The sequence below is a fragment of the Pongo abelii genome, chromosome 6, assembly GCF_028885655.2.
Source record: "Pongo abelii isolate AG06213 chromosome 6, NHGRI_mPonAbe1-v2.0_pri, whole genome shotgun sequence".
Classification (NCBI taxonomy): domain Eukaryota; kingdom Metazoa; phylum Chordata; class Mammalia; order Primates; family Hominidae; genus Pongo; species Pongo abelii.
This window is the reverse complement of record NC_071991.2, coordinates 120,959,825-120,971,931: the sequence shown is the minus strand read 5'-3', so window position 1 is coordinate 120,971,931 and position 12,107 is coordinate 120,959,825. Positions and strand designations below refer to the sequence as shown.

The 12,107-nt window shown below is 41.5% G+C and overlaps 1 protein-coding gene and 1 long non-coding RNA gene across 2 annotated transcripts; one reads left to right on the top strand and one right to left on the bottom strand.

The window, feature by feature from the left end:
- Positions 1 to 2,391: 2,391 nt before the first annotated feature.
- On the bottom strand, positions 2,392 to 10,681 carry LMOD2 (leiomodin 2). Its single transcript, XM_024250037.2, has 3 exons — positions 10,409 to 10,681; positions 3,474 to 4,808; positions 2,392 to 2,955 (listed from the first exon to the last, which is right to left on the bottom strand). The coding sequence occupies exons 1-3, from the start codon at positions 10,679 to 10,681 to the stop codon at positions 2,929 to 2,931; spliced, it is 1,635 nt and encodes a 544-aa protein (XP_024105805.2). The 3' UTR covers positions 2,392 to 2,928.
- On the top strand, positions 2,735 to 11,792 carry LOC129060466 (uncharacterized). Its single transcript, XR_008527221.1, has 3 exons — positions 2,735 to 3,074; positions 8,277 to 8,507; positions 11,340 to 11,792. It is a non-coding gene; the product is annotated as an uncharacterized LOC129060466 (long non-coding RNA).
- The last annotated feature ends 315 nt before the right edge of the window (positions 11,793 to 12,107 follow it).

Here is a 12,107-nt window from a genome sequence, read left to right as displayed (position 1 = left end):
TGAGCTGTACTTTCAGAGATTAACATGCCCACATTAATCATAACCTAAACACTTCATCTGGTCTTGGACAGTCTCTCTCCCAGTGAGTTGAAAGCTCTTTATAGAGGATGAACTAATTAGTTTTCATATCAGCTCTATGAGTTTCCAGGGAGGATGGACCAGGATCCCCATTCTGTGCTGAATAATGATCATCATAATATTTTGCATGTTTACAGCACTGGATTCTGAAATAACACATTCTAGAAATGTTTTTTTCATAATGATAAATGTGTCCACTTAGAATCTGACCATATTATACTTGTCTTATTATGTGCTTTATAATTTTGTTTCTTAGATTGATGTAAGAGCCTGTATCTTCATTTAAACTTTGTGAAGTCCGTAGTAAGTACATGTTGCTCTCTCTTAAGGCACAGAAAGCCACAGAAAGGCACAGTAACAGCCACAGCCTGTTAAAATTCAAGGGAGAAAACATGTCTCCTCATCACTTGCTTCTGGTGAGAAGGCTTGGCCAGTCTCCCCAGCCCAACCAGCTCCTGATAATACTCCTGCTAGCCTTTTCCTCTTTATTCAGGAGGGCTGCCACACCCTGCTCCTGGGATCTCTGCATGGTTTAATCAATGACCCAGTTTATCAGCAAACTTTTGCTCCTCTGCCTCATCAGACTGGAGGTGGAAGCTGTTCACCTCTCACAACGCTTTGACTTAGAAGAGCCCTGTCTTCATGCACACACAAGGATCAGAGGAAGGGAAGCCCTGCCTTGGCTTTCTGTTCTAAATTCATACACCTGCACACATACATGCCTTTTAAAAACCTACATTTTACCTTATTTCCTTGAACAACAAGAACGAATGTAATTGTGAACATGAGATGAAAATAGTGAAGAGGTGAAAATAGTGAAGTCTCTACCAAGGGAAATGAAGATCTCCACTGTTCTAAGAACAGCAAACCTTGGGAGGCTGAGTCTGGATGGAAGAAGAGAGGTGTAGTGACACAGAAGGAGCATGAGCTTTACAGTCAGAGACACCAGCCTTACCCTCTCTGTACCTCGGTTTACTCATCTATAAAATGACAATAGCACCTTTTAATGTTGTTGTGAAAACATGAGACAACTGAGTTCAGAAAATATCAGTCACCTCCCCTCCCTCACATGGAATCAGGGCACCGACTAGCTCATGGGCCCTGGGATACTTTTTAAGTGATTATGTTGGTTGTTATTCTGTAAGAGAATGGCTGAACAGCAGAAACAGACTCAAAGAGCCAAGCCGAAGGACTATGGGAGAGATTTTCTAGTGAAACACAATCCTCTTGATTGGAGATGATCCAAAGCTCTATATCTGAAGCAAACAATTATTTACTGGGTGACTCAGAGAGTTTGCCAAGATCACTGTTATAATCTGTAGGACACAAAGGATACATCGCTAATCACAGTTAATACAAAGGACTTTAGAGGGATTTATAACTTTCATAAATTAGAGTGCAGCACTAGAGTGAAGTGAAGGTAATTCAATATGTCTTTCTCTTATTTGAATTCAAACACTTCTTGAGTGACAGGGGTAGAAAGATAGCTGGAAAAAATGCATGTGCCCCATGTCCCCATGTCTGTTTTGTGAATGTTAGCATCGTCGTGATTTGTGTAGAGACCCACTAGACTAAGGCTTATCCAAGGAGAGCTCAAAGAGAGACTTGAATGGTCCATCCTTAGCATCAGCCAAAAGGTAGCTTTGAATTTAGGGGTCTTACCTTCCAGCATTCCTCTAGCACTTATTTCCTTCCTACCAAGAAACTTCTTTTCAATTTTATTCCTTCCAGAGATCATTCATTTTTATAATAAAGGATTGAATCAACATCTGGGTACCTATGGTACTTCTGGAAATATGGAAGCATCAGCTACCATCCTGGGTCTAGCATCAGTGAATCTAAGATGATAATGATCACATTGGGGATCTTTTCGCAACGTTTTATCTCACTTTGAAGAAAGTTCTTACTGGGCACGCTAGCTCACACCTATAATCCCGGTGCTTTGGGAGCCCCAGGTGGGAGGATCTCTTGAGTCCAGGAGTTGGAAACCAGTCTAGGCAACACAGTGAGACCCCGTCTTTACAAAAAAATGAAATTGTTAGACAGGTGTGGTGGTGCATGTCTGTAGTCCTAGGGACTCCAGAGGCTAAGGCAGAAGGATCAGTGGAGCCAAGGAATTTGAGGCTGCAGTGAGTTGTGATTGTGCCACTGTACTCCAGTCTGGGTAACAGAGCAAGACTTGTCTCAAAAAAATTAAAATATATATATATATATATATATAAATTATTGCTTGCAGTCCTTTAGAAAGAGATCTAATCAGATTTTCTTGAACAAGAGGAAACAAAGAAAGGCAAATGCTTAGGACCCAAACCCTTTTTGGGTGAGAATGTAATTTTTTTTAATGTCCAGTAATGTTACATACACACCTGACGGATGTATTAACTCACAGAAAAATATTAGTTTGGCTTTTTAAAAAAAGGGAAAAAACTTCAATACACATTTATCGAGATTACAAAAATCTGACAGATGTATCAAGTCACAGAAAAATATTAGTTTGGCTTTAAAAAAAGGGAAAAAACTTCAATCCACATTTATTGAGATTACAAAAATAACAGCACATTTCATGAACTCATTACAACTCGGAGTTACCAACACAACCGGAGATAGGAAGAGCATCTTTAACTGCTTCTTGCCAATACAAATCTCACGACATAAAAAAGAAATTTATTTTCATATTTACAGAAGAAACATGCTGATTGTTTCTTAAGATTCTCTTTGGAATTAATGGGTGAGATTATTTTTAAAGTCAGGGATCATTTTGAATTGAAGAAGGTATTTTAGAAACATCTCACAATGCATTTCGTGTAATACCACTGAACAGTTCTGCATCCTCTTCTAAAGATCGTGTTTTTATCGCAGGGCTTCTGGAACTTCCACCTACAAAAATAGCGGATTTTCTCTCAATGAAACAACACACATGATAAGTGAAAAATATCCATAGGATATGTCTCTAGCAGTATCCTCTGAGAAGAACTCAGGCTGATTATTGCTGCATGGTAATAATTTTTTTCCCATGTTATAAATTTTATGTTATAAATTAGGTATCAAATCAGTCACAACTCTGTGGTAAACTTTTTGACAAGTGGTGAATCCTTTTGGAATTTAGATTATATTCCCTGGTTTTCTTCTTAAGGGAATTGGGGCGTGTATGAAAATGGTCCTTGCCCTTATATGACTGAGAGGCTGGGAAAGCGGCCCAGGCGTTCCTCTCAAATAGAAATGTGCTCACTTGTGTGCCTGCTCCTAACGTTTCAAACTTGGTGTGTTTGCTCTCGCATACTAAAATATTGAAAGTATTGATAAGTATTGTGAGAGGTGACTTTGGTACCACCATGCAATGGAGGACAACTCATTTACTGTATCTGTGCCCCTGTGTCTGTTCTCTGGTTACTTACCCGCTTTAGCTGTTTTATGCTGCTTCCCCGAATTGCTTCCATGAGATTCTCATGAGCTGATCTCTGTGGGGTAGAAGGTCGGGAACTGTCTTCCATTTTCTTCTCTTGTACCGACCTCAGAGAATTTTTTGTTTCCTTTAGGATATTGTTTGGCTGTTTCTTGACCTTTTTCCCTTTTTTCTTTTTCTGTCCATTTTGTAATGCCCGTTGGGCACTCTCCTGTTGTTTGATGACTTCTGCAATGTTTCTGGTAATGAGCTTTTTCTCTGGGAGTGGAGGAGGGGGAGGGGGAGGAGGTGGTGGCAGCCTTTGGGAAGAAGGAGGGGGAGGAGGAGGAGGAGGGGGAGGAGGAGGAGGTGTGGCCACAGGAGATAGAGGACGGCTCCTCACAGTCTGGACTTTTTTGGGGAGTTTTGGGGATGACCAGGGTGAGTGCCTGGGAGATACATAAGGTGAAGAGCTAGGTGTTCCTCTTTGCCAGACTTTGGTCCTAAGATTGGGTCCTCCGTCATATCCCTCCTGCTGTTTTTGCTCCTGCAAACGTTTTTGCCTCTGTTTATCCATATTTCTTGTCAAAATGCTCGTCATGCTCATTCTTGGTCCTGGGAGCTCAAAATGGTATCCCAGCCTCAGCAGCGTCGTGTTCTCCTTCAGCAGCTTGACAATCTCCATTTCCACCTGGCTGCCCATGATGTGCCTCTGGTTGTGGAAACGCAGCTCTGTGAGCACCGTGTTGTGCTGCAGAGCTCTCATGATGGCCAGGATCCCCTTTCCCGTTATGAAGTTGGACTCGACGTTTACATTGGTGATGTGCTCATTGACTTTGAGCATCTCCGCAATGGCCATGGCCGCACTGTCGTCGGCATGCGTGTTGGCCAGACTGAACGTCTTCACCACAGTGTTGTCCTTGAGGGCTTCAGCAAAATGGGTAAGGGTCTGTGTTGTGATGTTCTCAATGTTGTTCAAATTGACTTCTGTGGTGTCAGGGTCATTGCTTTTAATCTTGTCCAAAGCGTCCTCAATCACTGTAGGATTTCCACAAGGGTGAATGGCAGATGGGGACCTCCCATCGCTGCCATTGGTCAAATTTATGTTCTCTATTTGACTTTTAAATATCTTTGGCTTAGAGTTATCAGAATTGACACTATCATAATTTACAGTTCCATTAATCCCTTTTGCAGTTTCAATTGTTCTTTCCTCTTCGTCACTGTCTTCTTCCTCCTCTTCCTCCTGGGACTCCTCCTCCTCCTCCTCTGTATACACTTCCTCAGAAACCTCACTGTTACTTTCAGTAAAGATAAGCTCTTCCTCACTTTCCTCTTTGTCTTCTGCAACCTAAAGAGTATGATATCATCATTAAGCTTCTTAAAAATGATACCATTTTTAAGTACATTTTTTAACTTGCAAAAGTAGCACATGGCAAGTGACATAAGTTTATAATAAAAAAAGTTAACAATCCTCTGCTTCTGATCTGTCTAGTTCTCATGACCAAGGCTGACATTTTATTGCAATAAATAGCAATAGCTTTTTCTACAAACATTTCTCTTGTTTTCTGCAGAATATCAAGAATTCAACTTATTGAATAAAAATATATAATCATTTTGCTAATTTGAACAAATAAATCAGAACTTCAGCTTTGGAAAACCCTTGATAAATTTGTTCACCTCCTGAGGACCGACTCTTACTGGTTTACTCTCCATTTACTTACAATGTAGCAAATTCAACCCTCCCTTCTGGAATCACTCTGTTCCTTCTTATTTCTCCATCTCAGGCAATCAAATGACAATAAAAATATACAATATGTTAATGAGTTTCCCTTTTTAATTCAAAAATTCCCAAATTTCCCATCCATAGCAGATGTGACAGAAGCCAACCACTCTCTGCCAGGCCTTGCCTCAGTGTAGACAGAAGCAGAGCTGTCATTTGCTCCTCCAGCATTTATCTGCTTCTACCGTAGAGCCCGGCACAGGGCTCTACCGCAGAAGACTTTCTGAATCACCTGAGAGCTGCCTCTGTAGCTGTCCCTTATCTGGGCAAGGGGAGCCTAAAGGCAGGGCTGCTGCTCAGGACAGCAGGAGATCAAAATCCAGTTAGATGCAGAGAAAACGTTCAGGTCACCCTTTTGGGAAAATCAGCTTGAAACCTCCAGCTAGTCCAGGGTTAAATCAGACAGACTGTAGAAGACCAGGTGGGAAAGATAATAACCCTTGGCATCCACTAGATTCTAATCAGTAAAGTGGATGGAACAGCAGAGAACAGCAGAAAATCTTGAAGTAAGCCATTGCCCAGCCTGATGGTCTTAAATTATTTAGCATGTATCAATTATGAAAGGCTTTCAGGCAAACACAATTTCATTCTATCTTTGTCTTTCCTGTTTACAAGATTTGCTGTACAAAGATGCCCAAGTGACCCCTTGTTTCTCTTTTTCTTGCTATCTTTTCTGATTAAAAAAAAAAATAAAGGTCTAGAAATTGCTGACAGAGTCTGATCTTTTTCTCTTGCTGTCTTTTTAGTCCTTTCTCTTTATCTTCTCTACAGCCCTGGGACCCTGCCCTGTCCTCCAAGCCCTGATTCTTCTCTCTATATTGGCAACTTTTTTTTTACCTCGAGGGCGCCCGCTGCCTGAAGCATGTGGATCTAGCTTTGGAAAACACTGCCCTTGTCTCCAGGTTTGTTTGCCCAGTTGCTGTCACAAAATAGCCTCCAAGTTATCCACTGTTTGGAGTGGCAGGCACCGAGTGATGGCCTGGGGAAGGGGTCAGCCACTCCTGGGATGACTTTTCCAGTCTTAATTTATTCACTTCTTCAGGAGCAGGGAGAGAGACGGATACTCTGTGTGTGCGTGTGTGTGTGTGTGTGTTTGTGTGTGTGTGAGAGAGAGAGAGGGAGAGAGAGAGAGAGAGAGAAATGTTTGGTGGCAGCTGGCTGCAAGTCACAATGCAACAACACAAGAAAAAGAGTGTGGCTCTAGCCAAGTCTCCGGGCATATGTGAGGGGAGAGAGGAAGCCTTCCCTGTCCACCAGTGAAACAAATGGATTAACCCGAGGAAGGAAAGAATTGTGGGCTGACTTCTCCTCACCCCATTCCACTCCAAATTCCTTATAATTCTAGTCCCTGTAAAGCTGTGTGTGTTCATGTGTTTGTATGTATTTTTAGCTGTTTTAGTATTTGGAGGAAAGGGGCCCGTCTCAAAATCCAAGGTATAAGGCCTTGTATGACACCGTTACATTTTATTCCCTTTGGTTTTTTAAAGACCCTCTGGCTCTATCTGCAAGATCTGTTTTCCCTTTATAATGTACCTGGACAGATAATATCTGAAACTGTGAGTTGTCATATAGCATCTAAATGATAGATCTCCCAGAAAGCCTTCTTTGACATCCCCTCCAAATATCCCTCAGATGCATTCCCATACCATTATACCCACCCCCAAAAAAGTACCTGTCACACTTTATTTTGGTCACTTGTTTTTCCCAGCAGACTGTTAGCTGTTGAGAGCAGCGGACCATGTCTGCTTTGCTCACCTAGCACAGTGCTTAGCATGTAGTAGGAGCTCAATAATTATTTGTTTACCGAATGGCTCTAAGTTGACATTGGTTAACAGCAGCTGAGAGTCAGGACTACACACAGGAGAAAGGTGACAAACCCTCCCAGTTTGCCTGAGTGTGAAGGGTTTCCCAGGATTTTACTTGTGAAATCTAGATAGTCCCGGACAATCTGAGATGATTAGTCACCCTAGGTGGGGGACATCTGGAGAAAGAACAGAAGGGGAAAAGGTGTCTACAGAGGCAAGGCGAGAGGATGCAAAAAGCAGACTTTGCTTACTTTATAAAATTCTCTGTCCCTAGGGGGCCTGTTTTATTACAGATTTCCTATATGCCACTGCTTTGGCATTAACCCTGATTCTTTGGAGAATGGAGGTGGGAAGGAGGGTGTAGAATAAGGATGTGGGAGATGAGATGGCAAGGGACTGGACAAGGAGAAGGGGAATGTTAGTAAACTTAGAAAACAAATCAGGTAATGAGAAGAGTGGCCGGTTGTTTCTCCTGATCGCCTCCCTATTATGATGTACATATCACATTCAAAGTATGTGTTAATTGACCGTTTATGTTATTGGTAAGGCTTCTGGTCCACAGTAGGCTATTAGTAGTTAAGGTTTGGGGGAGTCAAAAGTTATACATGAATTTTGGATGCTGTAGGGGCAGGAGTTGGTTCGTCTGACCCCCATGTTGTTCAGGAGGTAACTGTAGTTGAGTGGTTCTTAAGTTTTACTATGTGTCATAATCACCTGTGAGAGCACCAATTGTTGGGCCCCATCCCCAGAGTTTTATCATTCTTCAGATTGAGGGGAGCTCTATAATTTGCAGTTCTAAGAAGATCCCAGGTAATGCTGATGCTGCTGACTGGGCACCCACAATTTTGAAATGTTCTTTAATTTTCACTTCTGTGTACAAGCTGTTAACCTCTAATGAGTTTCTTAAGCTTGCCTTGTCTCAGTTCTCAAGTGCAGAAAGTTAAGAATGAAGTGAGATAATGGGAGAAACTCATTGGCACCCGTGCTGAGATTTAACCACTGCTCAATAGGGGAGCTAGACCATTGGGATTCTAGGGTCCCAGGGAGCCCCAATGCAGCATAAGTTTGTGTAAGCCCAAGTGGGCAGAAAGGCTGGCATTCAACAGGTGTTGCTTCTGCTTTTTATAAGCCTTTACAGAGCCAGCCACCTGATAATCAATCAAGACCCTCCACTCTTCTCAGGGTCCCTTCTTTATGGCTCTTCACTTATGCAACTACCTTGCTCCCCCAGCCACCCCACAGCTGCTTGAAGATTTTTCCTGTTGTGGGAATTGGATTTGCACCCTCCATCAGCAAGCTCCTGCTCATCACGCCTTGCAACTACAGACAGCTGGCCAGCAGGGAAAGTACTGGGAGAAAAGTTAATAGCCTAGAAAGGAACTGAAGTCCATCAACACAGCAGCCTCTCTAATTGAGCTGATAAGCCATTGGCAGGGATCAGCAAAACCTTTGGCAGAATCAGGTGGGTTTGTCCGGCTGACGATAGGTTTTGCCCTTTGGTTCCCACCACTATCATGTCATTGTGACATTAAAAAGCCTTTGTTGGATTGTTGATATGCTGGTTGTACAGCCTGGATATTCTGAGTCAGTTTTATTCTTTTTTTTTTTTTTTTAATGAGACAAGGTTTTGGTTTGTGGCTCAGGCTGAGTGCAGTGGCACAACCATAGCTCACTGCAGCCTCAACCTCCCATGCTGAAGCCATCCTCCCACCTCAGCCTCCTGAGCAGCTGGGACTACCACCTGCTAATGGTCCACTACACCCAGCTAATTTTTTTTTTTTTTTTTTTTTGGTAGAGCTGAGATCTCACTATATTGCCAGAGCTGGTCTTGAACTCCTAGGCTCAAGTGATTCTCCTGCCTCAGCCTCCCAAAAAAGTGTTGGGATTACAGGCGTGAGCCAGCATAGCCGGCCAGTTTTATTTTATTAAGGAGAGTTTCAAATAATTGTGATAATAATGTCATTATTATTTTGATGCTCATTATCACATCAAAGAAAAAAAAATCCCTCTTAAAACAATGGTTGTGGAGGAATTGACCTGCCCAAGTACTGACTTGTATGTGACCTTCCTTCTAACACACCCCTTCTAGCTGATCAATACTGTGGCCTTGGCACACCCTGGCCAGATCCCAGTGGCCCTTCCTGCAATGATTGACATGGACAAAACTCACACATATCTTGCTGCAATTGTGGCCCACATAACCCTATCATCAAGATCATCTAACAGCCCTAGATTAGTACTGTGGAAGTCTTGCCATTGGCTTTAGGCCATTTTGATTTTAGATGATTCCAACAGAGTGCAAGGGTTTTAAACTGTTTCTCCTGGCCTGTGTTCTTCCATAATTCTGGAAGAATTTTGTTTTTTGTTATATGGACACTTTATTATCATTACTGTTTTCCCAGAGAATAATAGTCTTTTGGACTTCCTTCTGGTAATGACTCATTTAGCAAATTCAAAGTAACTGTTTACTGGGCAGTACACAAGAGCTTTATAGACCTCAGCTCTGATATAAGCACATTTCCTAACCTCCGGATCACCATCGTAAAGGAGACAGAAATCTAAGAGATCATCTATATAGCTGTGCTGCCCCTGAGTCCTCAGATGGGTTTCAGGATGTGTTATCATTTTGAAATTCTATGCAAAAGTTGGTGTATTTTGCACAAGCCCAGGGCTACTTTCTTAAGAAGGTTTATAACTTATCAAAATCTCAAAGGGGTTCTTGATTCACAAAAGAAACACTGTCTCTAACTCCCTCAATGTCCAGAGGGAAAGAGAACCCTGTATAAGTGATTGTTCAAGGTCTAAAGACGTGGGAACAGAGCAGGGACTCGTAACAAGGCCCTATGACTCTCAGTGTCATGTACTTCCCACCACCCCATACTTCTTGGTATTGAAAAAGAACCGTTTCACCATAGCTACTATCACAGTCAAAGCAACCAGCGTTCCCATTTTTGTCTTTATAGGAGAAAATAAATGTACTTAACTGAAAAAAAAGTATACATTTATATGTATGCATATATCTTGGGAACAAATATTATGCCACATTACCAACTTATAGCTCAAACAAGACTTATGTTTGGCAAAATATTGAATCCCATACGCTGGTTGTGAATTATTTTCCTCTTGAGCTTTCTATTTGTAATCAAAGAGCCCCAATTAAGAATTTTACATATTATGATCCATTGGGTGGCCATAGCATTTACATGATTATTTCATCCTGAAAAATGATTTAGTAGCAAGTATAAATGGGTTATAGGAAAATTCAAGTGATGAGAATTGAGAAGTTAGGGAAAACAAGTGTCTGGGTTTGGGACGGGGAGATGGGGAGGTGGGGTTAGCCAAGGAAAAGTCCCAAGAGCCTACCTTTCCACATTCCCCCAGCCTCTCCTTCTCCAAGAGTTTTTGGGACTCCTTTTCCCAATAGGCCATCAGTGCCTCTCTGCTGAATGTCCCCGTGGGGGTTTTCTCCGTCAGGCTCTTTTGCCTTAGCCCCACAGGAAGGTTGCGGTCAGGTTCAATGTCTTCCAACTCTCTCTCTAGCTCCTTCAGCTCCTCAGCTGACAGGGAGGCGAGGAGTTCATCCTCATCAATGGATTCATATTTACTGAGTCCTCTTCGGTAGCCAAAGGTAGACATGGTCCCTGCTTTGTCAGACCCAGAAGGAGCTTGAAGGACCAGGCATTCAAGGCAGCCAGAAGCAGGCAGGGAGGCAAGTGGCAGGCTGGTCAACAACTGGTGCTAGGAGTGGCTGTGGGAGCCTTTTAAGAGTGGTGATACAGGGCTGTGACAATGCAGAGAGGGGTGAAGGCATGGGCTGTTTTAAGCATCAGACGTCAGCTAGACATTTGAACACAAAGAATGTCACATCGGTGGTGGATGGAGGTCTCAGAACCAGTGGGGATTATTAACATACTGGCCAGGGCCATATTTAGCTGAGTCTGATAGCTCATGAGGACAGGCAGAGTGTTTCAGATAAGGAGTAACACAGTTCTTCTCACTTTGTATTCAAACAACAGGGAAATAAAATTTATTTTGAAAATGACTTGCCACCACCACCATGGCCATGAAAAGATTCTTTCATTATAATCTTAGGGTTGAGAAATGTCTCCACAATACTCCATGGGTAGTTATTCTGGTTCTTCTATAAACATACTGTAGGTGGTATTGATGGGGACAAAAGGTCATAATAATATAGCATTTCATAATTTTATTGTACTTTGCAGTTTACAAAGCACTTAATAAGTTTTTCTAATCATAAATCCTGTGAGATGAATAACATGATTCTCATTTATAGATGTTGGCAACTGAGGCTCTCAGAGATTAAGTGAAACGTCAGAAGTTGGAGAGCTGAAAGTACAGAGAGGTGTCTTTCTCCACTGAACTAAATGCTTCTTCCTACTCACCATGATTACTAGTAAAAATCTAGACTTGGAAATGAAACCCTAAAAAGACAAACGATAATACTGGATATGATTTATTAAGGACTGACATTATGCCATTCCAGTGCTAAGCATTATCTCCTTTAATTCCACAATCCTGTAAGGTGTACATTAGTGCCTGTACTTAACTAGTACACACTCAGAGAGGTTAAGTTATTAGCATGGGAGCACAGAGCTAAGAAGTGAGACAGCTAGAATCTGAGCTCAGATTTGTACCTGGTCTGAAAATGGAAGAGATGCTAATTTGAAATTATATATATGACTTAATCACTACATATTATATATATGCAACAAATTTTCTTATGTACTCCATACATTTGCACAAATTAAAAAAAGAAATTATATATGAGCATATTGTTGTGTATATGTTAAAATAAATCCATAGTTTATAGGACTTCATAAATATAATACCATTTTATAGATATGTAAAATCTATTAAAAATATTAATGCATACAAAAATACATTTATCAATATATGTATAGTACATGTTATTCTGGTTATACCTTCAGCAGCTGGTGAATATTTGGGTTGTTTCTAGCTTTGGGTTTCTACCTTTTATCTATGAATAAAGTTTCTATGAACATTTACATGCAAGTGTTTGAGTAACCTCAAGTTTTCATTT

Excerpts from the sequence above, each read along its gene's own strand:
- LMOD2 (XM_024250037.2), bottom strand. The coding sequence starts at position 10,681 with ATGTCTACCTTTGGCTACCGAAGAGGACTCAGTAAATATGAATCCATT. Across the intron at positions 4,809-10,408 it reads GGCTGGGGGAATGTGGAAAG|GTTGCAGAAGACAAAGAGGA; the intron begins GTAGGCTCTTGG and ends CATACTCTTTAG. Across the intron at positions 2,956-3,473 it reads GCATAAAACAGCTAAAGCGG|GTGGAAGTTCCAGAAGCCCT; the intron begins GTAAGTAACCAG and ends CTATTTTTGTAG.